This window comes from Lichenostomus cassidix, chromosome 2, assembly GCF_008360975.1.
Source record: "Lichenostomus cassidix isolate B80296 chromosome 2, HeHo_3.0, whole genome shotgun sequence".
NCBI lineage: Eukaryota > Metazoa > Chordata > Aves > Passeriformes > Meliphagidae > Lichenostomus > Lichenostomus cassidix.
The window spans coordinates 113,226,626-113,251,669 of NC_139482.1; the positions used below are offsets into that span (position 1 = coordinate 113,226,626).

The following is a 25,044-nucleotide window of genomic DNA, read 5'->3' on the forward strand; positions in this document are numbered from 1 at the left end:
TATTAGCCTGTTCTGATGATTTTTTTAACTTCTGTTTGAATTCCTTTTCCTAAAGCAATTTGTACAAACCAGCTTTCTTATTCAAAGGATCAACACTCAGTGTCCCATAACTACAACAAAATACTCTTTAATAGCTGGAATAATTTATGTGGGAGTAGAAAAATATTTTAGAAATTCTACCTTGCAGGGATTATAAGCTTTCAGAACTACTAAAGCCAGATAACCCTGTATTTTACAGAAACAGTTCAAAACATGAGAAGAGCAGTGGCTGAAGTACAACCTCTACAACCTTGTTAAATAGATGTCAGAGTGATTACTGATCACAGAACCAACCCAAAACTCTTAATGACCTGGCAAGGGGAGTCACAGCAGTGAAGGGCTGTCCTCTGTGTCACACAGGAAGGCTGCACCACCTGCTGTCTCCCCAGGGAGGCTGAGGTTCTTGCTTTGAACTTGGTTCCCTTCCACTATGAGAAATACCATTGCAGGGACTCATCAATGCAATTTACTTACAGATTCCACAGTGAGCCTCCAGCAATTACAGGCATGATACCTTCACAGTAGTTAAAAACCCCTTTACCTTCACTGACTGAAAGGGCTCTAAGAAAACTATTTCAAATTTTATCATGCTCCAGTCTTCCATCCTTAAGCTACTAGATAAGGCTAAGTAATATAATCAAGGATATGATGTGTTCAACTCAAGATCATCCTTTATCCATCACTATCATTATTTGGCCTCTAATTTTATAATCTTTCCTTATCTTGGTTTCACTGATTTATAAAATGAAGAATCAGAGCTGAATTTAGCAATGGAAATTTTTATTAAATAGAGTTTTCAAAGTTTAGTGCATATTCCTAATAGAAATTCAAATTATATTAAAACAAATTTCTTTACAAAGCCCAGTTAGCTGAAAAAATAGCAAGGAGCCAGATAAGATTTCATTTTATTGCCTTCTTTAGCAGTTTGCTTAGTTTGGTCCCAAGAAGGGAGTCTCCAGGTCAAAGCCAGAATATTAACTGAAGAACCTTGCTATTTTAGCTACTTGGGATTAAGCTTACAAGCCATCTGATTTCTAGGAATCAGCAATGAAATAATTTAAAAACATAATGAACAGCAGATGAGGGATATCCCACTTTGCACGAACCACACCATGATAAGCAGTTATTCAAGAATTAAAATATATATATTCCTCAAATCACATCTCTATATCAACAGTAAAAGCACATAGTTAGATCTGAACTTTTACAGCTCTACATTCAACCCAGAGTCAATATAAAAAGTTATGTATTAAACATTTTTCTGTCAGTTAACATGACAGTGAAGATGGCATCTTAGATTAAGAAAGAGCTAACAATAGTTTAAGACTGATAAAGAAGCCCAGTAATTGCACACTTTGATTTATCAAATATTATTCTTTTGTTTTATGAGGCAACAGTGCTTGTTTTCTTGAGTAGGATGAAGCTTCCTCATACTTGCCCCAGCCTTTACTTAGAGGTGTACTAGCAGTGGATGCTACTGTGGATTTCAGGTTAGCCAGCAAACCTCTCCTGGGTTTCTGCTGCTTTGCCTCCCCTGCAAGGAAATGCTTTTTCCGTTCTTCGAGCTCTTTTTGCAGCGAAGACACTGTTTCTTCAAGCTCAAGAACACGTTTAGCCCAATTCTGAAGACTAATCATTTCTTGATCCTATGAGGATAAGGCAGTGTTAAGTATGTGAACACTGCATAGTCTATCTCACATAGTTCATTTTCTAATTCAGATTTTACTATACCTGTAAACACCCTTGTTATTACTATGTCATATGGCTATTCAGTACCCATTTCCTCTTAAATTACACAACAGCAATTAAAACCCCAGCAAACTACAGGGCCATAAAATCTAGTTAGAGACCATGTCTGACTAAGAAGCTGATGGTAAAATTCTTAGCCACACTATGCAAAGAATTGATGTTTTTCTAGGAACCAAATAAATGTGGCTTTCCTGTCTTGCAGTTTCTGAAAGCAAAACTGCTCAAATCAAAACTCCTAAGTCAGCTAACCAGGAATGGATAAATGCTTTGAGTGGGCAAAATACGGAGTGTTAAATGTGTTCTCTAATCTCTGTGCTTAACAGTCACCTTCCTATTAAGAATGGATAGGAAGGTAATTTACAATTAAGAAGTTCAAGTCAAATAATTTTCAGTCTCAGATTTAAACTAAAAAGTATGCAGAATGTAATGTTCAAAGACATCACTAGCAGTCATTGTAATTGCCTTACTTCATTGGCAGATTACAAGTGAGGCATACATTCAAAATATCAAAAGTTTCATTCTTTTTTTAGGAATCTAGTTGATATGAGGTCAGATACTGTAAACTTTAGGCTAAAGTCCCTGCTTTTGAAGGAAAAATGTCTATTTCTGTTTTAAACAGTTTACCTGCCCATATCTCTCATCCAGTTTGGCCACCTCTGGCAGGACTGTCAGTACAGCTTTAAAGCTGTGGATCCTTAGGCCTTGTTGCAGTAACATTTGTGTACTGACACCTTGCTTGCCTCAGCAACATGCCTCATGATGAATTCTAAGTATTATTTTCATTGCTTGGCAATAATTCATGACATTTTTAGATTAGCAGGCTTTGTCAGCACAGTTACCCTATTGACAGAGCCTATCACTTAAGTTGAAAAATGAGTTTTGTCTTACAAGATTCAAAGTCAAGGACTGAAACACAAGGGCTCTGAGCTCATAATTCCAGAAGTTAGACACAAAAAATGCGAACATCAAAACGAATTGCTAATTTAAACAGTGATTTTATATGTATAAAGATGCAAAAACATCCAGTGGAATTATAGATACAAGCCATATTAAAGTTGCTTTTAAATCATTGACAAACCTTGAGCGTGACTGTGTGCTTCAGTTGACTGTTTTCTTCTGCCATTTTTCTGTAGCCTTCATTAGCTTCTAGAAGGGTTTCATTTAGTTTCTGTATTTTAAGCTTCAGAGATTTTATAAGCTGAAAATAAAGCCCATACACACAAGTTCAAAACAGCATGTTTTACATCAATTTTGTTTGTGACTAGAACAGTGCAAACTGCAAGATCAAAACAAAGTCTGCTTCTCTCAACCTCCTATGTCCCAGCTCATCATTTCAGGTGATAAAATACAGCTGGAGCCTTCAAAGGCTGTTGTTTTGAAGCTACTATGATTTACAGAGCTGTCAATCAAAGAACAGCAGCACACACTAAGCTACATCTGGAACAGCCTGCTCCATTTCAATAAGAGTAGTTAAAAGAACAATTTTGTCTCATTAACACTATTCATATAAAGAATTGGAGCACAGTTACCACAGAAGACCTCACCTTTCTGATGGGAATATTAATGGATTAAGCCCCAAGAGGCAAAAGAAACTCTGAAGCAGGAAAATTGTCATCATTAATTTACTTCTAAAATGTTGCTAAAAAAACCTCACACCCATTGCCCATGTTTAATGGCTGAATGGGAAGAAAAAAGTGATGAGTAATTAATCACACATGCACTGATATTTGAGGCAAAGCAGCAGAAAGGTACTGATGGAACCAACTGGTTTAAATCATTCTCACTTCAGTTGTTGCCAGGCATCAATCTCATCATTCTAACACTTTCTAGTCACACAAAACAATCAATAACTATATACCTATAACAAGCATAAAAAACTTTGACCAAAATCTGAAAATTACGAAAATTATGCAAAGCCCTCAAGAACATGAGTGGAAAACAAATGCCAGGGCCATAACGAGACATTAAACTTGGTAAGGAAAAAGTTATTTTTGGAGTATTCTTTCTCAATAGAAAGGGATTTAAGTTCACTTGCCATTTATATGGTTTGTCAGAAACAGCTGGAACTATTTCTCCAATCCTGACTCTTATTTGATATTAGAGAAAGAAGCAAGACTTGTCTCTTCCCTTCTCCCCATCCTTTTTAAACATGGGAAACTAACTGCAGTCTTACAAGAAGATCACTCAAGGTATAGAATAAAATTGCTTACTTAAAAATTAATGTTTTCCATAACACAGCCTGAAGCTCATAATTCCCACCTCCATATGCTAATCAGAACACAGGGATCTTGTTTGAAGAACAGAGACATTCACCTTTACTGAAGTTTAAGGTGATAGTGGAGTTCAGCACTTCCAGAAAGGACAGTTTGAAGGCCCTACTTTGATTTTAGATCTAAACTATTTCCAGATTCTCTAACTGTTCCCCTGTGCAGGAGTCAGCAGCATTTCAGGGAGGAATGTACTGAGGCCATGGCAGCAATATTTACAATGATTTCCAACATAAGGCTAAACATACTTCCTTGCTTCCAATTCACACCACATTCACCATGACTCATTGCAGCATCAGATGGCTTCACAGACTAGAATAAAGCCAGAACAGAGACAGTCTCTGGCAAAAGTCATCCAAAACTGAGAAAGGGCTTTTTTTATAAGTGTGATGCCCATTTGCAGGAGCCTTCATGCTTTTGCCTACAGTGCAGATCTTTAAGCATTGAACCGTGGCAGTTTACAACCATTATTCCCAGATTTGTTAAATACTAAGCAAGAGCTACCTCTTCTTTCTCTTCACACTGTTTCTGCAATCCTTCATTGGCTCTCTTCATTGTCCTGTCCATAAGATCTAGAGGCAAAAGAAAAGTTTGCTTGTTTGTGCACATTACCAGAAGTAAATTGAACTTTGAATACCCAGGTTACATTCCTACCTTGTTCCATGTTATTTTCAGTAGTTGGAATATCCAGGTTCAGGCTTCCCAGAGCCAACAGCCTCCCTGACTGTTCATCAAGTTGCCTTTCCAATTGCAGTATTTTCCTGTCTCTAGCCTGAAAAAAATAAGGGCACATGGTAGAATGTGTCTGCATTTCTGCTTGATCTGATGAATTACTGCACATCCTTCAATTACACTGCACATGCAATTTTAAATTATTTCACAGCTTATGGTTAGGAAATTACAGTAAGGCTAACACTCAGGTCACAAGAGCTTCTAGGAGGAAATTTCATTACACTGGAGTCAACTCTTCCAGTCTGAGGATTTCCAAACCGTATTAAAAGTAAGCATATGGCAGACAGGAAACTTTAGTGTGTCTGTGCTAAACACTATTGCCAGTTAGCTTGCTAAATAAGGAAGAACATACTTCATAGAGCTACATTTTAATCTCAAACTCTTCTTCAGTATCTGTCAGAGTGCTGGTGTGGTATGTCAGAGTGAAAAATCAAACAAGTGGCACCACCAAGAAAAGTCATTCACCTGATTCTGATTCTCTGCCCACTCAGATCCATGCTGTGCTCTCCTTTGTCAACTAACACCTTTACATCTCAGGTATTTCATTAGTTTCTTATCTGACTTGCTACCAAAAGCATCTTGCTCTTTGTATCTTCCCTTATGCAGCCTCTTGGCCAGTATAAGAGGCAGCTATAAATACAAAGCGCACTATTAAAACTTTTCCTCCAGCCCAACCTGGTATATAGCTAGGATTTAACCAAACATAAAAACAGAGTCTAAGTGAGAAAAAGAGACAAGTGTGAAGGAGCTGGAAAAACAGAGGCCATTACATACTACAGTGTTGCTTGTCAGCACCTGAATGGAGATCCGTAAAAGCAGAAACATTTATATACCACAATCTACAAGAGAAACCCACTTCCCTCATGTCTTGAAAGGAATCTGCCTATCCATGGAGTGTGATGTCTTATCAATTCCAGGATAAAGGAGTGCAGTGAGAAAGCTCCTCTGGTCAACGCCACAGTTTTGATCTTCTTCCATTACAGACCTTCTGAAAACAAGACCCACAGGTCTCATCTGTTGCCTGGATGCATTTAACCATCTATGCAGAGGTTAGAAGACTGAGTTGCTCATAACTAACCTTGCTGAGTTGCAGAAGGAGCAGCAACTTAATAATGCCAACTCTGAGTAGCTCTATGTTTAAGTACATTAGGGAGATTCAGTTCTCTCCAGCATAAAGTTTGATTTTCATCAGTTTCTTATCCCACAATCCTCCCACCACCTCCAGACCAGAGACCAGCTGTAATTAAAATAGCTATCCTGTAACAAATTCCCCATCACCCTTTCAGATTAGCATTTTACTCTACATCCTATGAACCCAAAGATCACCAGAAGGCCAGACTCCTGTATACATCATTCCTCTGAGTGTTCCAATCATTGCACTAAAAAGATTACTTGGATTTAATTGAACTGTGCCCTTAAAGATCATGAGGTTTAGGTATGCACTGCAGGTAGTGTCAGACAAAAGACATCTGTATGCTTATGGTTAGCACTGAACACCAGAACATCAACGCTGAACTGCTAGTTATTTTCCTTGTTTTGTGTTACATTCAAAATCCAAGAGTGACTCTGTTAAGGAAAAGCAAAATTTACAGTTAAGAGGCTAGAACACATTTTTAGTGGCAGTCAAGTCATACCTCAACTTTCTCTTGTTCAGCTAGAAATTCTTCTATGGGAACATAATGGTCTTCAATTTGTTCCATTGCACACATATATGCATGTTTCTTAATGGCCTCCTTATACATTTCAAATTTGCTCTCCAGTTTTTCTTCGTAACTGTCTTTCATATCTTCCAAGCGATTGCTGAGGAGAACATGTTAATTTTACATGACATATTTACATTGCAGCTATTACATTTGACTACATGTATTCAACTGTCAATATTAAAGTTATTCATCTGATCATAAATAGGGAAGTTAAGAAACTTCCAAGAAATTCTTTTCTCATTTTAATCTCAGTGATCCCACAGATTTTGGGGATATATATCTTTGGTATATCCCAAAGATAACTTTGGCATATACCAAAATAAATGCTATATAAGAACACATTTTTCTGTCAAACAAAAACTCTAACTTATAGCAAGAGAATTGACTACACCCATTTAGCTGTTCCATTTGAAGCATATTTCCTGGGGGCATCTTTCACTTTGTGTTTCTTTTCCATTTAAGTTAAATGCCAAATTCATTTTCATAGAATCATAGAATGGCCTGGGTTGGGAGGAACCTTAAAGATCATCTAATTCTAACCTCCCTGTCCTGGGCAGGGACACTTTTCACTAGACCAAGTTTCTCAGAGCCCCATCCAACCTTAAACACTTCCAGGGATGGGGCATCCACAACTTCTCTGGGCAACCTGTTCCAGTGCCTCACTATACTCCCAGTAAAGAATGTTTTCCTAACATACAGTCTAAACCTACTTTGTTTGAATCCACTCCCCCTTGTCCTGTCACGACATACTCTTGTGAAAAGTCCCTCTCCATCTATTATTTCCATACATTACACATTACTCCCGTCACAATTTATAAACATGCTCCATGAGTGATGCAGAACATCACCTCAACAGAGAAAAAGCATCAATGCTATTTCATGTGTTTGACCAAAGGCAACCAAACAATTTTAAATCAGTGCAGGTGTTAAACCACAGTATGCTCAGCTGGCAACTTGGCATTAACTTTTGTTAATGATTCAAACAGCAGGAAACTGATTTAAAGAAGTGAGAATTAAGAGGAAGTAAGCTCAGCTGGAAGAGTCTGGACATACTTTAAAAAAAAAAATTCCCAAATTTGTAACATCCGTGCAGGCAGCCACAGCAATTTATAAGATACTAAACTAACAATGGTTCATCAGTCATGCAGAGGAGCTCAAAAGAGATATGATTCAAACTACCTTCAGCACATGCATGCATATTATCATGACAGAATGTAGGTTTTGCAAGAGTCATAAGTCTCAGTGGGGTACCTGCAACAATTTCCCACATCTGCTAAATAGTAATAACAAGACAGAAAAAGCTCCAGTAATTTCAAATTAAACAGAGGAAAGTTCAACACAAAGCAGCATTACTTTTTCATTGTAAATGGGAAGAAGCTGAGCTGTACAAGTTGAATGTTCTTTCTTCCCTTTCCTTCAGAGGTTTTGAAACTGTCCAGCCCTAACTTCTCTAAATAACATGAGTAGGTATGCATGCATTTACACATGTGGAATCCTTTCGGTCTCAAAAATGACTGCAATATAACTTGCCTCCAGGCTTCCTCTGTTTCCAACAGCTGTTGAAACATTGCTTCTGCCATCTCTCTACGTATCTTCACCTCCAGAAGGAGCTTACTTTGCCTTTCTGCAACTAACTTCTCCTTTAAGCTCTCTGCAGTTTTCAAGAGGTCCTGAATTTAACATATTTCAGTTCAAAAAACAAGACAGAAACACATATTGACATGCATGTAAAACAAAATATTCATATAGGCAGCCATCCATAGAGGGTTGTTTTTTTCAGGGGTGTGCACCAAAGGTTAAATATTTTCAAACATGAAATTCTATTGCAAATACACCCTATGTCCATCTTGATGGTTTCTGCAATCAAAAAGTTTACTACTGTTTTGGCATTTAAATACTAATTTTTACAGCATAACATAAAGCCTACTTGATTTTTACAGTTTATTGCTATTAGATTGTATAGCTTTGTTTTTAAAATGCTGCATCTTAACTCATTACTGCTGTTTCCAAAAAAAGAAACTAAATTATGTTATTTTACAGATATATGCTGCTTCCTCACTCTTCTTGTTGAGCAATCAGATGAATTCCAAATTTAGCATTTGACCTAACTAGAAAGCCACAGGGCATCCTTCCACAACTACACTGAACTAAACCACTTTAAGTCTAGTCAGTCAGACACCAAACAGAAACTTCAACTTCCCATTTGATGCAGCTTCCAGCAAATCTCTTATGCTAAAAGATTATAATATTACAACTAATACCAATTGCTTTCTTGGGTACAGTTCTAAGTAGACATGTATTTACCTCATGACTCAGAATGGTGATGTCCACTTCCTCTTCTGCAGAGGTTTCAGTACTGTCAGGAAAGTCATCTACAGATGTGTTAGCATCAAAGTGCATGATAGCTTTGCCATCACCTCCAACCAGCTTTGGTGGAAAATAACCAAAATTTTTGGGCAGTATTGTCTGGATAACCTGGAAAATCCAGAGTTGATTTATCAATGCTGTCAATATTGCAGATGTCAGAATACCAGGAAGAAGTGGCATGAATGCGTTGTATTTACTCAGTATTTCATGATTACATGAACATTAACAAAAGCTTACATGTCTCTTAGCAGAAAAAAAAATCTATCAATATAATTCTTATACTAATATAAGACTTCAGTTCTGTAAAATACTACAGAATTCTTACATAAGATTACAGTATTCTAGGAAGAGTGAAAATGGAAATATCTGCTAGCAAAATTAGCATCCTTGTCTAGAAAGGTGGTTTCTCTTCACCTAAAATATAAGGGTTTTGGTGTAGTTTCCTGCAAAGTTAATGAAAAGCATAAAATCCCTAAAATACTTGCTCCTTCCTGAAATACCATGACCAGGATTCATCAATTCATACTATTTACATAAAGATTTTAAGTAACTATGCCATAGGGCAACATATCAGAGACGTTTGTTACCACAGTAGACACTTATGAGGAAAGTTGCAGCTGAAGAGAATTAGAAAAATCATCTTCTCTGAGATCATATTAGACATGCTGTTACAGACTTGTTAACGTGTCAGAACTAATCCATGGTTCCAGACTAAAGTTACTTTTTTTCTGCCATGAAACATTGCATAGCCCAGCATGCCACTTCCTGCAAGAAGCAGCTTCAGGGAACCTGAATGAGGTTAGGGCCAAACATCAACCACAAGTCCTGAATTTAATGGGAGATTGAGACAGGGAGCAGAATGAAGCCCCCATAATCCAGGAGGAAATGGTCATTGACCTGCTACAGCACTGAGACACACACAAGTCCATAGGGCTGGATGGGATCCACCCCGGGGTATTGAAGGAGCTGGAGGAAGAGCTTGCCAAGCTCTTTTATTATTATTATTTATTATTATTTTATTATTATTTGTTTTATTATTAATTACTTGCATTTAGCCAAATAGGAGCAATGCAGTTGCAAAAGATCTCATTTAGACTACAAAGTAAGATGATACTCCTTTTACTACCACCAACTGTCCAGGAAGCTGTGAATAACTCATCTTATGCAACAGATGTTTAACTGCACACAGGTTAAGTAATTCATCAAAAGCTTGAATTGAAATCCTGCATTTGCTCAGACATATGGTATATATCAGTTATATCTGAAAGTGCCCTATTTTTTACACAGAACACCAATGGTGTAGAACTGAACAGCCAGGCACCTGCAGTTGTCTTAACTTCTTACCACAAATAGGTTTGAAGATGGGCAAGACCACAAGAAGCCTTTTAGAGAGAGGCCATATGCAGAAGAATTAATATGATGCATTAAGAATCCAAATCACACTCAAATCCATATAACCTGATCATTTCACAAATTAGTAGTAACAAAAAAAAAAAAAAAAAAGCAGAATAACAGAGCAAGCAGATATACTCTTACCTGTCTGGCTAGAGCTGAAAATTTCATTACATGCAGTGTTTCATCATATGTGGAAGCATGCTGATTGATGTTTACAATCATACAAGCTTTTCCTTTCCCACAAAAAAAAGGCTGAAACAGACGAGTCAATTTGCTCTCTCTGAATGGAATATAGCTTGGCTTCATCCTCAGGGAGAAAAAAAAATAAATTGTGAAACAAAAAAACTGTGAAATTGTAGGCTACTGTAGCTTACCTTAATCCTCTGTTCTCACTTTCAGGAAAGAGATCAAGTAAGATGCTTGTTTTTACGCCTAAGTTGTTTCACAAGAGCAAGGTCTTTCCTGGATCTCTCAAGCTCTCCAACAAACTGAACTATGACAAAGTAGTATAGTATCTGTATCACAGTTCCCTAGTGCTTCAAAGCAGATAGTGGAACAAGCCAAAAGCTAAGTACAGGTCATCTATCAGCTGCCTGATGAATCTACCTGTGTAATTTGCAGGTGGAAGGGAAGACAAAATGGGAGCTCTGTACACAAAGTGTATTGTTCATACACATACACTAAAAGAATTTTGGTAGTTTGCTGCAAATTGTCTTTTTTTGTTCTCCCCAACATTTGTGGAGAAAATGTTCTTTGCAGGTATTCCAGTGACATCTGTAATAAAGAAGGCTTACATGGTTTTACAGATTTCCATTTTTCTCTGTGCAAACTGCTTGCAGAAACACAGAGGGATACTTAAGATTTCAACCTAAAGCTTGGCATGCTGTAAATAACTTGTCACTTACTTTGGATTTTGATTCTGCTTCAATGCTGCAATGCACTTTCCAAGGATGTGAAGCGAATTATTAATATTTCCTGCTTCTTTTAGTCTGTCTCCAAAGACGTGTGTTTTATTACACCTCTCTGATCCAGCCAAGTCACAGAAAGACAGCCTGCACAAATGAATTATCCAGAACACACACACATGAACGTGTTTCTAAACAGTATGAAAATAGAACATAACATCTTTTTACTTAGTGTGTCTGAAGCGCAAATGAGTGATTTGTTTCAGCCTGCCCAGATCACAGAACAAGCTGTACATCAATGTTGAGCTTTTGTTCAGAAGGCACTACCCAGCATAACAGCACTAACCTATCTTCCCATTGCATATAAAGATCCTTGAACAAGACTACTGCTCTTAAGATAGTCTACTCAGCACTTTGAAAGCAGTCTACTTGTAGCATTCATCTAAAACTTTGTGGGCATTCTTACACAAAGAGTTCAGTTCAGGAATCCAAATTTTGTTGCAATCCTAAAGTAAGTACTTCCATACAAGGTGAGGTAAATTTCTGACAAAAGTTCTGCATGACAAGACTACAGTGCAGCAGTGCTTTGACAGTCACCTTCAACAATTCCAGTGCTGAGAGGATTGCAGGATAGCAGTGGACTTCACTGCACTGTTTTGCATACAGAACCATTTGTTCACTATTGCCAAGAAAAGGCCTGAAGTCCTTCCCAGCTCACCTCAGAGCTCTTTGCTTGGCTGTAGTAATTATGTGTTACTACAGTCAGACCACTGAATTGCCCCTTATGACACAATAGGTTACAATCAGAAAATTACCCTGGATAAATGAGGAATTTAATACATTTTACTTGATATTATGAAAGCTGTTGAAATATAGGAAGCTCTCGAAGTGGGACAATTTATGTGACCAAATCATTACTCACACAAATTTATTTAAATAGAATAATATCTTTGTAAGGCCATAACCTTTCACACAGCTGAAGTTAAGTCCTATACAAATTACTAAGGCACATATTTCAAGTGTGTGAAAGCCTTATGTTCTTCATCCTTTTCAGCACAAGATGAAAAGTTTTTTCTTCCTTAAGCAACATAAAAACTCTGTCATTCACCTAACAGCTGCTGCAAGCTTTGCCAGAGAGATACACTATGACAGGGAACAGCAAAAAAATACAGATGCACTCATTTTCTCAAGTTATCTTTTCTAAAAAGTATTTATCACTGTAACATCTGACACTAAAAGGTGTTCTCACAGTGAGGTATATTTATTACCACCTCTCAGCAGAGACAAGAGACAAGAGAGAAATCAGTAGGAGCTAGGACTGAACTACAACATTCTGTTACAGGCTATCTTCATTTTTCTGTATCAAGTTAAATGGACAATTCATCAGAAGAAAAAAGGCACAACACCCCAAAAAAGCTATCTAAATGGCTTCAGGCCAGAAGATTAGGCTGCTTCCTCTAAATCATAAAAGGACAGAGACACATGTGTAAGGACTCAACACTTCTGTCACAGGGTGCACCCACATTAGCATTTTATATTAACGGAGGACAGTTTTTAAGCAAATCATTTGATTATTCCCTCTTACGGCACATTGGACCATGAAGCAGTTTCAGAGCATGTCACCAGCATCCTTTTGGGATGACAGACCTTAATTTGCATTCTAGGAGCACACCAAATGTGGTGTCACAAACATTCAACCCATGAAGTCTAGTGTAGTCCCAGAGTAGAGAGATACAATGGCATAGCTTGCACCTTCAGCACCAACTGCTGCATCCCAGCTGTAGAGATCAGCTTCTGTCAGCCAGACACTTGAATCCTGCTTACCAGGATATTTGTGCTCAGTGGAGTTCTGATTTCTTTTTCAATTCTCAGAGAATTTGTCATTAGGAAGTTCACCAGTTTAGTGTGCTTACACCTTATCAACTTTTCCAAAATATTTATATTCTGGTAATCACATGAAGCATTCACTTACTCTGATACTCCAAGAACACGTGGCTGATGCTCATCAGTTAGCTTCAGTAGCCTGATGGAAAATATGCTGTGACTGAAATGGAAAGAAGTGCTTTTTAATAACAGGTTATGAAAATTAAGCAGACACTGAAGCAAAGTAAAATTTGTCTGCTACAGAAAGCTCAGTGCTGAACAAGAATTAATTCACTAGTTACCTTAATACATTAGTTACTTTTGCAACATGTTCATTCAGTACCAAAGAGCAGCAATAAAAACTATTTTGTGACTTTCTATTTCTTTCCATACAGGAAGAGGAAAAATATCACTTGAAGCCTACAAACTGTCTTGGAGAAAAAACTGAGCCAATTCACTAAAGTCTACTGGTCAAAAGATGAGTACTCAGGTAGCCACTTCATACAGAAACTTTAGGCAGTATCTGAACACAGTAAATCTGAAGAATCAACTTAGAAATAAATGGTGGGGAAAAGGGAATAAGTTCAAGTTTTACTCTCCTGTAATTTTGCCTGCTTCAATATGCATAGTTATTTGTTCAGTTTTGAAATAACTGTTTTCCAGAAAGGCTGAATTTATAACTCTTGAAAATCCAGTAACTCTGGTTTAGACAACAAGCTACAAAGGCAGTGGATATGCTGTCTGAAACCAAAGAGAAAAGTCACAGAACCAGAAGCACCCCGTTCATCTGATACATCAGGAAGCACAGCACACAAACTTCTCTAGTATATGCCTAAAGCAGTGGGCATTCTAGGCATAAAACTCTGTCAGAAAAGCATGAAATTTAACAGCAGCTGTCTTTAGCTGATACAGAACAAAGTAACTCTTGCTTTTTAGAGAAAAAAGCAGGCTTAGTAACACTATGATTGTATTAGCTAAAAATACAACATGGCTCTTCCACACTTATAGGACAAATTGTTAAGAGGTCATTGAAATCAAGAAAGGAGGCATTTTCAATTGAAATTATACCCCTTCTCTATTTCCTCCCACTCCACCAAAGGCCAGATTCTCTCTGATCCTTGTCCAGAGACGAGTAAAAGCCAGAAGTTTAGTTCTTAAGATACCAAGTAAACTCCGCTTGAACACAGCAATCTAAAAGCATTGAGAAAATCTAGCAGCACTGCAAGATACCATGTGACTTTCTCCTTCCTATATCCCCCCTAGTGACAGGCTCAAGGTTTCCAAGAATTATACTGCCAAGCAATGAAAAATTAGCCAGCTTTTCCTTCAACATCCTCACACAGCCATTCTCACTCAGCACCACTAGCATTTGCCAAGATATATAGCCCTGTTGGCATTCAAAAATGAATGTGATTTGATCATTTTGGTTGTCCAAAGACATGAATAGCAACCCAAGTCCAGCTACTATAGTTATAGAGTCTCTCCTAGTTTACCTTCAGCAAGAGTTTCATAAAAAACCCAGAATAATCAAAGAAAGTATTAAACAATTATTGAAGAGGGGTTCTTTTCACACATATTCCAAAGTCCTCTCCCTTCCCCCTCTCCTTCCCCTTAAAAGGGTCAGAGTATGCTTATAATTAGAGGAACAAACCTTCTACTTGATTGCTCATTCATTCTAGTACAAGCAAAGCTTCGGTTCTTGTTTCCTATTTTTAGTAGCCTGCAGGCTTCTTCAGTGCTCTGAACGTTAATCCACTTTAGATCTGCATAAAGAGACATTTTACATACATTTCTGATCATCAGAGAAATTCTGTGAAACTGCCTAGGTCATAAAGCAGTATTATTACCTTTAATATAAGAAGTTCCTCCTTGATCCTCACAAATTCTCAAAACTCTGCGCCTTTGAGTTTTTGATGTAGGTAATACACTTAATAAGTCATAAACATATTCATTATAAATTTCACAAAAGGAAATCCATACAGATGCTTGTGTTCTTTGGTGTGTATCAGTCCTATGACTGTCAAGGGGAACAAAGTTCTTCTCTGCTAACCCAAAACAGAAAGAGTTCAAAGATCAAACAATTCATAGATAGATTTTAATTGAGTATATAGACTCCAAAAAGACCCATAGAACTTGCTAAAAGGAGGAGGCTTGGATACATCTGTGTTGTACAATTAGATACACATTAATAACTAGCTTTACACAAGAATGTTCAAGCTTCTCAGCAGTCATCTGTTACCAGAATATGCCCAAGCTCTAAGCTGATGGCCGCACTTTACCATAAATTTCCACCAGTTTATATTTGAAGAACTAAGTCTCCCCCTCCCCACCAAAAGAGGGGGAACTACCAAAATAATTTTACATAGTTGCTTTTCCCCAAGAGAAAAGAGACAAAAATTTGGTCAAAACCTATACATATTTACATTGCAGGATAGTATAGGGATCTTTTTCATCCACTGATAGTTACCCACTTACATTTCTAAATTCCTATTATTTTTCCCCACACAAAAATTTTCCACTTTACCTAAAGAATTAGAAGGATGATTGTCTGAAGTACAGTGAGAAGAATCCAACTTCACATCACAGAAATTTGTTATAGTATTTGAGATGCTCTCTGTCTCCTTGAGAAAAGAAGAGACCATTAAATCCACATGAACAGACAATGAGAAAAGCAGAAGTTAAAAATTATAGCAATTCCTGTACTTAAGATTTAAATACTGTAGTAGTACTGTGTTAGACAGCCCTTACTCTGGCTCAAAGTGAAATGTTTTTAACACTGAACTATAACCAATAAATGCTCTGTCACAAGAATTATTGCTCCCAGCAACCTGTTTTGGTGGCCAGCTGCTGCTAGCATAGGAGACTTAACTTCACAGTCATGGGAGAAAAAAGATTCTGTCAGCCTGCAAAAGCCCAGGATGCCTTCCTGAGCTACTGGACAAATCTGAACAGCACTTCAGTTACCAAAAAAAAGTTTCCTCCAGGAGTAGCTGCCAAGGTGGTAGGATTTTTTAAGTAATGACAAACCATCACTCCCTGTTGCTTTAACTCAGACCAATTGAAAAGGCCATTAAAAATAGATAACATAGTTTCTTTAAATACACACAATCACTGAAACCCTTTACATCAACAAAACTATTTTATACCTGCCAAAATTCACCAAAGCACAGCCTTTAAATTACCTCTGGAAAAAGTAGTGTAATGAAGTAGCAACCCCCACCAGAGTCTGGCATCTTTACATACTACCTCTCTCTCTCCACATTTTATAGCCCCACATAAATGAGGACATTCACTCTGATTTCTCTTTCCTGAGAGAGGATCATCGTACAGTAGAAGGGAACAGATACAGAGAAGCAAACCTGAGTGTTATAGCTATTCCAATGCTGCACTAACTTGATCATGGATTGACTACTGATGGCAGCGTTACCCACTTGGTATATGCAAACCAGAATTCTTACAAAGAGAAGCACAAATCCATGCTTTGAGATCTTCCATTTTAAAGATAAATAGCATAGACTAGAATTACAACAAAATCATAAGTGTTTTTCGCAAAGATAGGGCAATCTATATGACTGTGTTTCTTGAGTAGTTAGAAGTCTAACCACAATATGGGTTCCATTCATTGTTTGTGAAGTGCCAAGCAGAGCTCTAAAGCAGGGCATGGGACTGACACACATGGTATCTCATCTATGTATATCAAAATGCAGTGGAATTTAGAAAACCCAGTACCACATTACTTGCATATGTGATAAGTTTCTGTAAAGGTATTGTGAGAAAACTGAGTGAATTAACTGTTGTGATACTGTTCCTCAAATCAGCAGAAGAGCTACAGAAAAGAGCACAAAAATGACTGCCTGAAAAAAAGTGGGGACAGGAACTGACACTGTTTGCCAACAACAGAACACATTTAATAGAAAATACAAGGTCAGGTGGAAATAGAAGGCAAGTAAAGCATCTTCTAATCCAGTTAAGAATGGTATTTAATCCTATGAAGAAAACCAGGAAAAGGAAGGAAAGAGAGGGTGTGAACCATGCTAAGAAAGAGTTGTTCTGTATGCAGAAGTACTGCACACAGAACATAAACAGTAGAACTTCAAGTACTGTAGTAATTCAGAGCAGTTAAACCTGAGAGAATGAAAGGAACAGCAAACTCTTTCTGTCTGACATGTAAACTGAGCTTGGGAAATGAGCCTACAGAAATCCATGTAAACTAAAGCCAGGCCCACCAAATCATATCTGCTCTCAGATTACAGCTGGAGAGAGCATCCAAACAGTGATGCTATTCATTCACAAGCTATCAAGAAGCACAGTTTCAGAACTGGGGATCATTGACATGTCTCTATGGAAGCATTGTAACACAAACACGGTCCTGTCATGTAGTAGTTTCCTGATGCATTTTTACCTGTCCTTCCTGAGGGTAGAGCATTGCTTTCTTTTTATTGCAGTGCATCAGTTTCTAGATCATCTACAGCAACATTCAGTAACTACGCTATTACTAAGTCAGAGTATGACTTGATAGAAGAAAATATTTGTAAAGAGTCATATTCAAAACAAGATGTTGACCTCCTGTTCCAAACCTTGGTCTCCTGCATGTTCCTCTTTCCAAGGCTTACTGTAACTTCCATAAAATTTTTCTTGAAGATATTTATCTACAATCCTCCTAACTGTCTCAATTTTTCTTGAAGACTCCTCCATCCCCTGCACATACACACACACTCAGAGACACCTTCAAAATAAACATGTAATCTTTAGAATCTTTCAGATTTTTCATCTGAGATATTTCCTCAAGAGTTAACCAGACTCAGACTAAAAGTTTTGGTTTGCAAAGTTTAAATTAAGCAACAGAATTTAGAGTGGAACTTTATATATGAATTTGAGTCATAGAAGGATACTTTTTCAGGGTTAACTGGAGCACTGAAACAATGTTAGTATTAAAGACAATGGAAAAAAAGAAAACCCAGTTGATCATTATTTCTATATGTCCCAGAATTCATTCAGAGTTGCTTTGAATTCAGCTAAGCCTACTGCATTCTGGGATTAAATGCACAGCATCACAGTTCAGGCGAAAAATGTTCTGAACAAGAGGAATCCAATGACCAGCTGCAACTGGACTTAGAAGTATATAATAGTCCCAAACACATGGATGCCCATTTTCTGGAAAAACAGTTTCTTACTAGATAATAAGAACAGGAGGCTGCCACAGTAAAGACTTCTCTATTCTACCTACAGTCTTCAGAGACCAGAGTTAGATACATGCTCTCCTCTAAAGCAGACAGGAATCCTTTTAGGACATTCATTTTGTGGCATCTCACTTCACTTGCTGAATCTGAAAGTTTCTACACGATATCACATAAATCACAGCTTATAAACTTGTTAATCTGCCTTAAGACTGTCTTCCACCAAAAGGGACCCTCTTTGCCTTCCTCACTGCCCTTGCTAAGGCATTGCCATCATCTCTCCCAACCTACTTCAAGCATTTGAATAACTGCAACAAGATCCAGCCTGGGAACCTCACCTACCAGAAGAGCCACTTAACAAGAACCAGGTTTTAGATAGTTCCTGTAGCTCTCAGAATTTTCAAAGGCTACTGTCACCACAGTGCCCAAATCGCTCCTCTAAAGAAGAGACTTCTCTCTAGAAATTGAGATTTGGTTTTGCAATGGTTTTTGGCTTGAACTGTGTGCTGCAGAAAGTTCTTCCAGTTTACCCTGAGCTCCAAAAAGGGCCAATTGTCTTATTCCAAGGTTCACCTATAAATCTATATATATGTACACACATATATAAAGAATTAATAGTGAAATAAAGATCTTTAAAAATTCCTGTCTTACAGAGCACCTTTAAGAAGCATTTGGTCACTGACCTCTTTCAGTGATGCAAGAATAGCAGCTTTTAAGGTTTCTTCTTGCTTAACTTGCTCATCTTCTAGTTTCTTAACATCGTTGCTCAAATATGGTTTGAAGTTCATCTTCAGGTAATGTCTTCCTCTTATGTGGTTAAAAATCACACCAAGTGAGCGAGGTAAAATACCAGGATCTTTTGAAGTCCCTTAAAAATGTTAAAAAATTAAGTGTAAGTGATGGAAACGTCTCATTGGACTGTGACTTGGTTTATATACAAGCAAATATTTCATACCTTGGATAGTGAATGTCTTGCCTGCATTTGTCACCCCATAAGTAAACACCAGTCCATTCACTCCATTAACATATGCTCTTACTATATCTTTCATTGAGCCTTCAAAAAATTCACTCTGAGTAGTTTCTGGTCCAAAGACCTTGGATAAGGAGAAGAAAGAAAGAAAAAAAAAAGAGTGACAAACGTTTAATAAACCAAAATATTAAGCACTGATTAATAGAGACTAATTTTTCAGAGCAAGGTAGGTAAGAGATACCAGCTTAGTTTCCTGTCTTGCCTGAACCCCTTCTGATTCAATGTTTTTTGTTGGGTTCTCACAGGATGCCTGCTTAATTCTGAGAGGCACTCAGGCTTGCACTCATTTTTGAATATTTTCCTACTACTGAAATAAACTGCTCAGAATTCTATTGAGCACATGCTGTTACAGTGGATATTTTCAAGAGCTCTGCTGGTGATGTGAAACTCCCTCCTCACTCTGCAACAGTTACCCACAATTGACCAGAAAATCAGCATTACAATGGTCTAAATTCCTGAAATTGTTTATCTTTTGGTACTGTAAGAACAAACTTCTTGCAACAGGCAAACTGAGTTAAGAAATTTACTTTCAGTCTATAGGGTTTAAGCAGTTAAGCTGCTATTCTTTCAAAAGGAAGTTCTAAATACATGCTTACATAAATTCCTACAAACAAAGTTTCCTGTAACACTTCCCAGATGAGAGGAACAGCAGAACCAAAGTAAGTTTGTGCCTACAAGAAGTTTCTGCAGCATCAAATGAAAGAAAACCACAGGCCTGCCAAAGAAGCTTCCTTGTCTCATCTAACAGGCACCTCCACTGTAACTCAGCTCTCTTGACAGCTTATCAGTAATCAATAAGCAGTCTTTTTTTTTTAAAGGCAAGTACTACCACATGTAATTAAAAGAAGGAAAATCACATTGCATGACATAATACAAACTTCAGCTTTCACTACAGTAAAAAAAAAAAACCAAAAAACCAAAGCTAAAAATTTGAAACAATTTGGCCTACCTGAGAAAAGGTGAAGCTGTGCACAGCATGACCAACCCCTCTTTCACTGTTCTTCATTGCGGAAGACTCTTTGGGTGCATTAAGAATTACTGTCTGGGCATCTTCAATAATTATACAACCCTTAAAAAACAAGACAAGGGAAACAAAAAAAAACCATACAAAATTATTCAGGAAGAAAGCTATCTGAACAAAACAAAAAACAGTTGTTGTCCCCCATCCCCCCAGAAAAAAAAAAAAAAAAGCCAAGTATCTTCACCTATTTACCAAAGCTACCGATTTTCACAACTTACATATATCGAGGCATATAACTACAGAGATATTCACCTATCTGACAAAGTTAAGACAATCCTATGGGGTTTTCTAAGATGTAAAAACTTTTTCTAGCATTCCTTCCAGCAACTTTTTCTTGGAAACACTTTCTAAGTCCTGGTATTTTGTGATTGTGACTTGCAAAATAACTATGAAAACAAAATTATATAGAAATCTACTGGTTTTCCACATCAGTCATTTTCAGTGTGAAACAGACTATAAGCAGCATTTACAAGTAAGACAAGTTTGAAGCATTATCCTTTAATTGATAAATGGTGTTACCAGTAATGAAAGAAACAGAAATTAGCTTCAAGTAATTTGATTGCTATGTCTTAAGTAAAGGTGAAATACAATTTCCTAACATTCACTAGCTAGATGAATGTAGGATGTAATGTCAAAGGAAAATTTATTTCACTAGAGTGGCTACCAAAGATGAAAACTGAACTCCCAGTATAACTTAATGTCTTGATGAATCATCTGAAAGAATTGATTGTAACTAAATCTGACATTTATGTTCAGAGACTGGCCAGAACTGCTAAGACTAATAACCCATGTGTAGAATGTACACAGGAACTACTGTTCTTCCTAGGTGCTTCAATTAACAAGCCTGTTTATTAACTGATACCGAAGCTCTATACCAGTAATTAACTCATACAGACATCATAGCAGCCTACAGCTTGCACACAAGGAAACAAGAAGGGGCAGGCACCAACCTCTTCTCTGGTGACCAGTGAAAGGACCAGAGGGAATGGCCTGAAGTTGTCAGGGAAGGTTTAGGTTGGATATCAGAAAAAGGTTTTTCACTCAGATAGTGGATGGTCACTGGAAGAGGCTCCCCAGGGAAATGGTCACAGCACCAAGCCTGACAGAGTTCAAAGAGTATTTGGACAATGCTCTCAGGCACATGGTGTGACTCTTGGGGCTATCCTGTGCAGAGCCAGGAGCTGGACTTTGATGATCCTTGCAGCTCCCTTCCAACTCAGCATCTTCTGTGATGCTAAGAAGCTCTAAGAAGCTGCTGTCTGAATTTAGACTAATCACTTGCTCATTGTGCCAGGCTCTAAACCCACATAGTCTTTAACATTTCTCCCACACCACCAGGAATAGGAATGCAGGTCAGATGTGCTAAACCCTAGAGAGCTACAGAATAATCCAGTATTTGCAGCATGTGCCATCAGCTACCACCAGCCTCAGAAGCTCATGAATAGAGGCCCAAAGAAGTCAGATCTGCAGAGATGGAAGGCAGCTGGTAACAAGTAACTCCACTTGTCTCCCCCAGTTAACCCTGCAGGTAAGCTGGAAGGAGCTGGATCATTTCTGGCACTGTATACATTGCTGATATGCAAAAAATTAAACTTCCTGGTTTCCCAGAGGTCACTCTGGAGAATCACTGGCAGTCATTACAGGAGTACAGAATTTTATCCAGAGCTCTTAAGTTTTACTTCCATAAATCATTATCTCTATAAGCAACAACCAATCAGTTAACCTGTTGATTGTCTCTGTTTAAGCAACAGCCTACAACTCCAAGATATAGTCTTGGGTTCTATTTTGCCTTTTTTTTTTTTTTGTGCCACTTGTTTGGAACAAATGTGCTTTCAATCATTCTGGTTTTGGAGGCTGAAATAGAAGCCTTAATCCCATGCAAAACAGATTATGCAGCTAATAGGTTAGAAGCTCAACTATTTGAGTATGAACTACATAGAAACAAGAGCTTAAAAAAAACATAGTACAAACTTCAATGCTCACTTTTTTTCTCCCTGCTTTTAAGAGACGTCTCACTCCAAAGAGGAATGTGCTAATCAACTCATGAAACAATTTGATTTTGCAAATCAATTCACACTTTTAGCCAGCTCAGACTGTGGAATTTAGCAAATTGAAAGCACTGTGGCTGTACACACTATTAAGGAGAGCTGCCCAAGCAAAGGTGAAGGGAAGCTGAGTGGGGGGAAAAGTTATCCAAGTGAAAATTATACAAAGGTTCCAACTCTAGTAGATCAAAAGCAATAATGCATTTTTAAAATGCAATTTGCAAGAAGCAAATAAAAACTAATATTAAATCCTTCTTAGAGCTCTTGTTCCCGACCCATTCAATCAGAGAGCCTGCAAAGACAACGGCTAAGAAATATGCTATAGAGAATTGTCCTCCAAAGAGAGGTAAAGGAATTCTTTGCATCAGTGATCACAATGAGGGGAAGGGGAGCACTTCTGCATGTTTGTACATGTGTGTGTATAAAACACTGGAGCACCTGAATCTGACAGTGTAGACACTACAGAAGATTTTGACAGGCTGAGCAGCAAGTCACCAGGATGAGCTAGGAGACTAATCAAGCATTTCACAGAAACTCAAGGGTCAGATACTCAAATTACTCCTAGAATTGCATAATCTCTTCCATGGAACGCCTTTGTATCTTGAGCACTATACAAATTTGAAATCAATTTTTAAATAACATACCCAGTGGAATTTTGCAGAGCTACAGGTGTGCATGTCTATACCATACAAATTATTCAAAATTGTGGGGGAGGGAAAAAAACCCCTTTGTATCTACCCAGGTGCCCACTAATTCTATGTGGGGGCAGCACATGGCTTATGTAAAAGAAAGTTCTGCCTTACAACACTACACATTACTCAAGGGAGAAGAAAAACCGATTTCTTAATTCTACAACAAACCTGGGATTCATGGCTTTCCAGCTCTGCTATAGAAAAGGGCCTCACTCTCAAGAAGACTTTCAAAGGCTCATATACCTATTCATTTAAAAGAAGAAAAATACAAAAACACAGTTATTGTTATAACTGTTGTAACTGTTATAACACAGTTATTATTATTAAAACTCCTCTTGTTTTAAACAGAACAGCCCAAAATCATATCAGTATGCATATCTGATACAGTATTTCCTATTTCATATTAATGCCTCACTTTTTTCTTCCTTGTGAAGTTCAGACGCTAAGGTTTCATTTGCTTCTTTACCTCCTACTGTCCTTAAGTAACCCTTTTTTTTGTGTGCTCCCCCCCAACTCCCCTATCCCTAGCATTCTTTCATGACAAAGCCAGTATTTTGATTTTAAAAGTGCACACTATCATAGGCACAAACTGCACTGCTTCCACCTTCTGGTCTCCTTCTGTACTGAATTCAAGCTGTGTTATTCTAGCAGCTGCTACATGGTACTGCACTTCCATTTTGTATGGAGCACGTTCAATTAACATTGATTGACAATTGCTTACCACCATCCAGGCACCAGACCCTCATCTTCCTCACAGTAACAACCATGAAACCATTCTCAGTTGCTAAGGTGGCTTTTTCTATCCCCTAACTGCTATACAACAGTTTCCCCACCCAGGCAAAGCAATAACAGCAGGGAGAATTTTAGAGGGGTCCCACCATTCCTTCCTTTCTTCTCACGGAGCTTCACTCCTTACTTTGGCAACATTTCATTCAGCAGGTGGATTTACTAGAATTGTCCATAGCCCTCTCATGACCAGTACTGCTCAGAAAAAATGAAGTCACCTGAGAAAAAGCTACACAGGAAATGTACCCCTCTGAAAAAGCATAGGTGGCTATATTATCTTCTGCTCAAGTACAGCAGAGCATTACAGAGTTTTATTTCCAAACACCTAATAAGCTTTCAACAAGGATCCGTATCTTTATTTTTGGCTTACTAAAAAGAACAGTACAGTCACATTACATTCAAAGTGCAATTACTGAAGTCCTTTACTCTTTTTTTCTCAAAAGCTTAGCACATCACATCACATAGCATTGCCCATCTATCTGCATTTGGTGGTGGCTATGACCTGTGTGTAAGCAATAGGAAATAAGAAGAATCAAATGTCTCTCAGGGGCAGATGAGTACAGAAGTTCTTACCAAAGCACTATTTCTCAGAATAAAACCTTTAAAAAAATTTTTAAAAAAACCAAAAAAACCAAAAAAAACCATCACCAGAAGACAGTTTGTAAAACCAATGCACACCTGCTGTTCCTCCGTATTAGGCAATACTGTTGACTCCAAGGGTGAAGGTTTACCCTCTACATTTAGAAAAGAAACTGATTCCAGCACATCACACACTTCTGTGGAAACACAGTTTTTCCCCTCATCAGCCATCGTTCTCTGCAAAGGAACTTTAAAGAAAAAAGGAAAATCCCATCGTTTTCTGAGAACAGGCAAAAATACATACGCAGCAAAACAAAACCGGGGCCGCCTCGTATATAAACAAGCACTTCCGAAGAAGAGAGGGTTATCTAGAGAAGTTTGGGAGCTCGAGCTTTAAAAAAAAAACACCTGGCAGGTTACACTAGGAAACACCCAAGGGAAAGCACGCTAACAGCCTCAGCTAAGCACTGCTCTCATACACCTGAGGGCTGCACCCTGCAGCCCCCTCCCCAGCAGGCTGCACACTGCGAGGCGCTCGGGTAAGAACCATCTCGGCTCCCGAGGCCACCGTGCCGTGCTGTAACCTGTTCCTGTTCCCCATTCCTGTTCCCCATTCCCCTTCCCCTTCCCCCTTCTCGGGAGAGCCCAGCCAGCGCCGCTACCTTGGCGCGCGCGGCAACCGCCAGCCCCGCCC

General features: G+C 38.1%; 1 protein-coding gene across 1 annotated transcript; it reads right to left on the minus strand.

Annotated features, from left to right (window-relative positions):
• Positions 1–802: 802 nt before the first annotated feature.
• LOC146442009 (kinesin-like protein KIF20A) lies at positions 803–25,044 on the minus strand. Its single transcript, XM_085052865.1, has 19 exons — positions 25,013–25,044; positions 24,450–24,598; positions 23,154–23,228; positions 20,177–20,296; positions 19,153–19,291; positions 18,881–19,065; positions 15,545–15,641; positions 14,868–15,065; positions 14,672–14,783; positions 13,130–13,201; positions 11,158–11,304; positions 10,394–10,559; positions 8,795–8,965; positions 8,021–8,160; positions 6,422–6,587; positions 4,710–4,827; positions 4,560–4,627; positions 2,867–2,986; positions 803–1,685 (listed from the first exon to the last, which is right to left on the minus strand). The coding sequence occupies exons 2-19, from the start codon at positions 24,579–24,581 to the stop codon at positions 1,410–1,412; spliced, it is 2,502 nt and encodes an 833-aa protein (XP_084908991.1). The 5' UTR covers positions 24,582–24,598; positions 25,013–25,044; the 3' UTR covers positions 803–1,409.

What these genes read in the sequence shown, in the direction of transcription:
- LOC146442009 (XM_085052865.1), bottom strand. Translation starts at nt 24,581, where the DNA reads ATGGCTGATGAGGGGAAAAACTGTGTTTCCACAGAAGTGTGTGATGTG. An exon ending in CAAGACATTCACTATCCAAG is followed by an intron (nt 19,066 to 19,152) that starts GTATGAAATATT and finishes AACATTTTTAAG; the next exon opens with GGACTTCAAAAGATCCTGGT. An exon ending in TTTCAGCTCTAGCCAGACAG is followed by an intron (nt 8,966 to 10,393) that starts GTAAGAGTATAT and finishes TGGATTTTCCAG; the next exon opens with GTTATCCAGACAATACTGCC.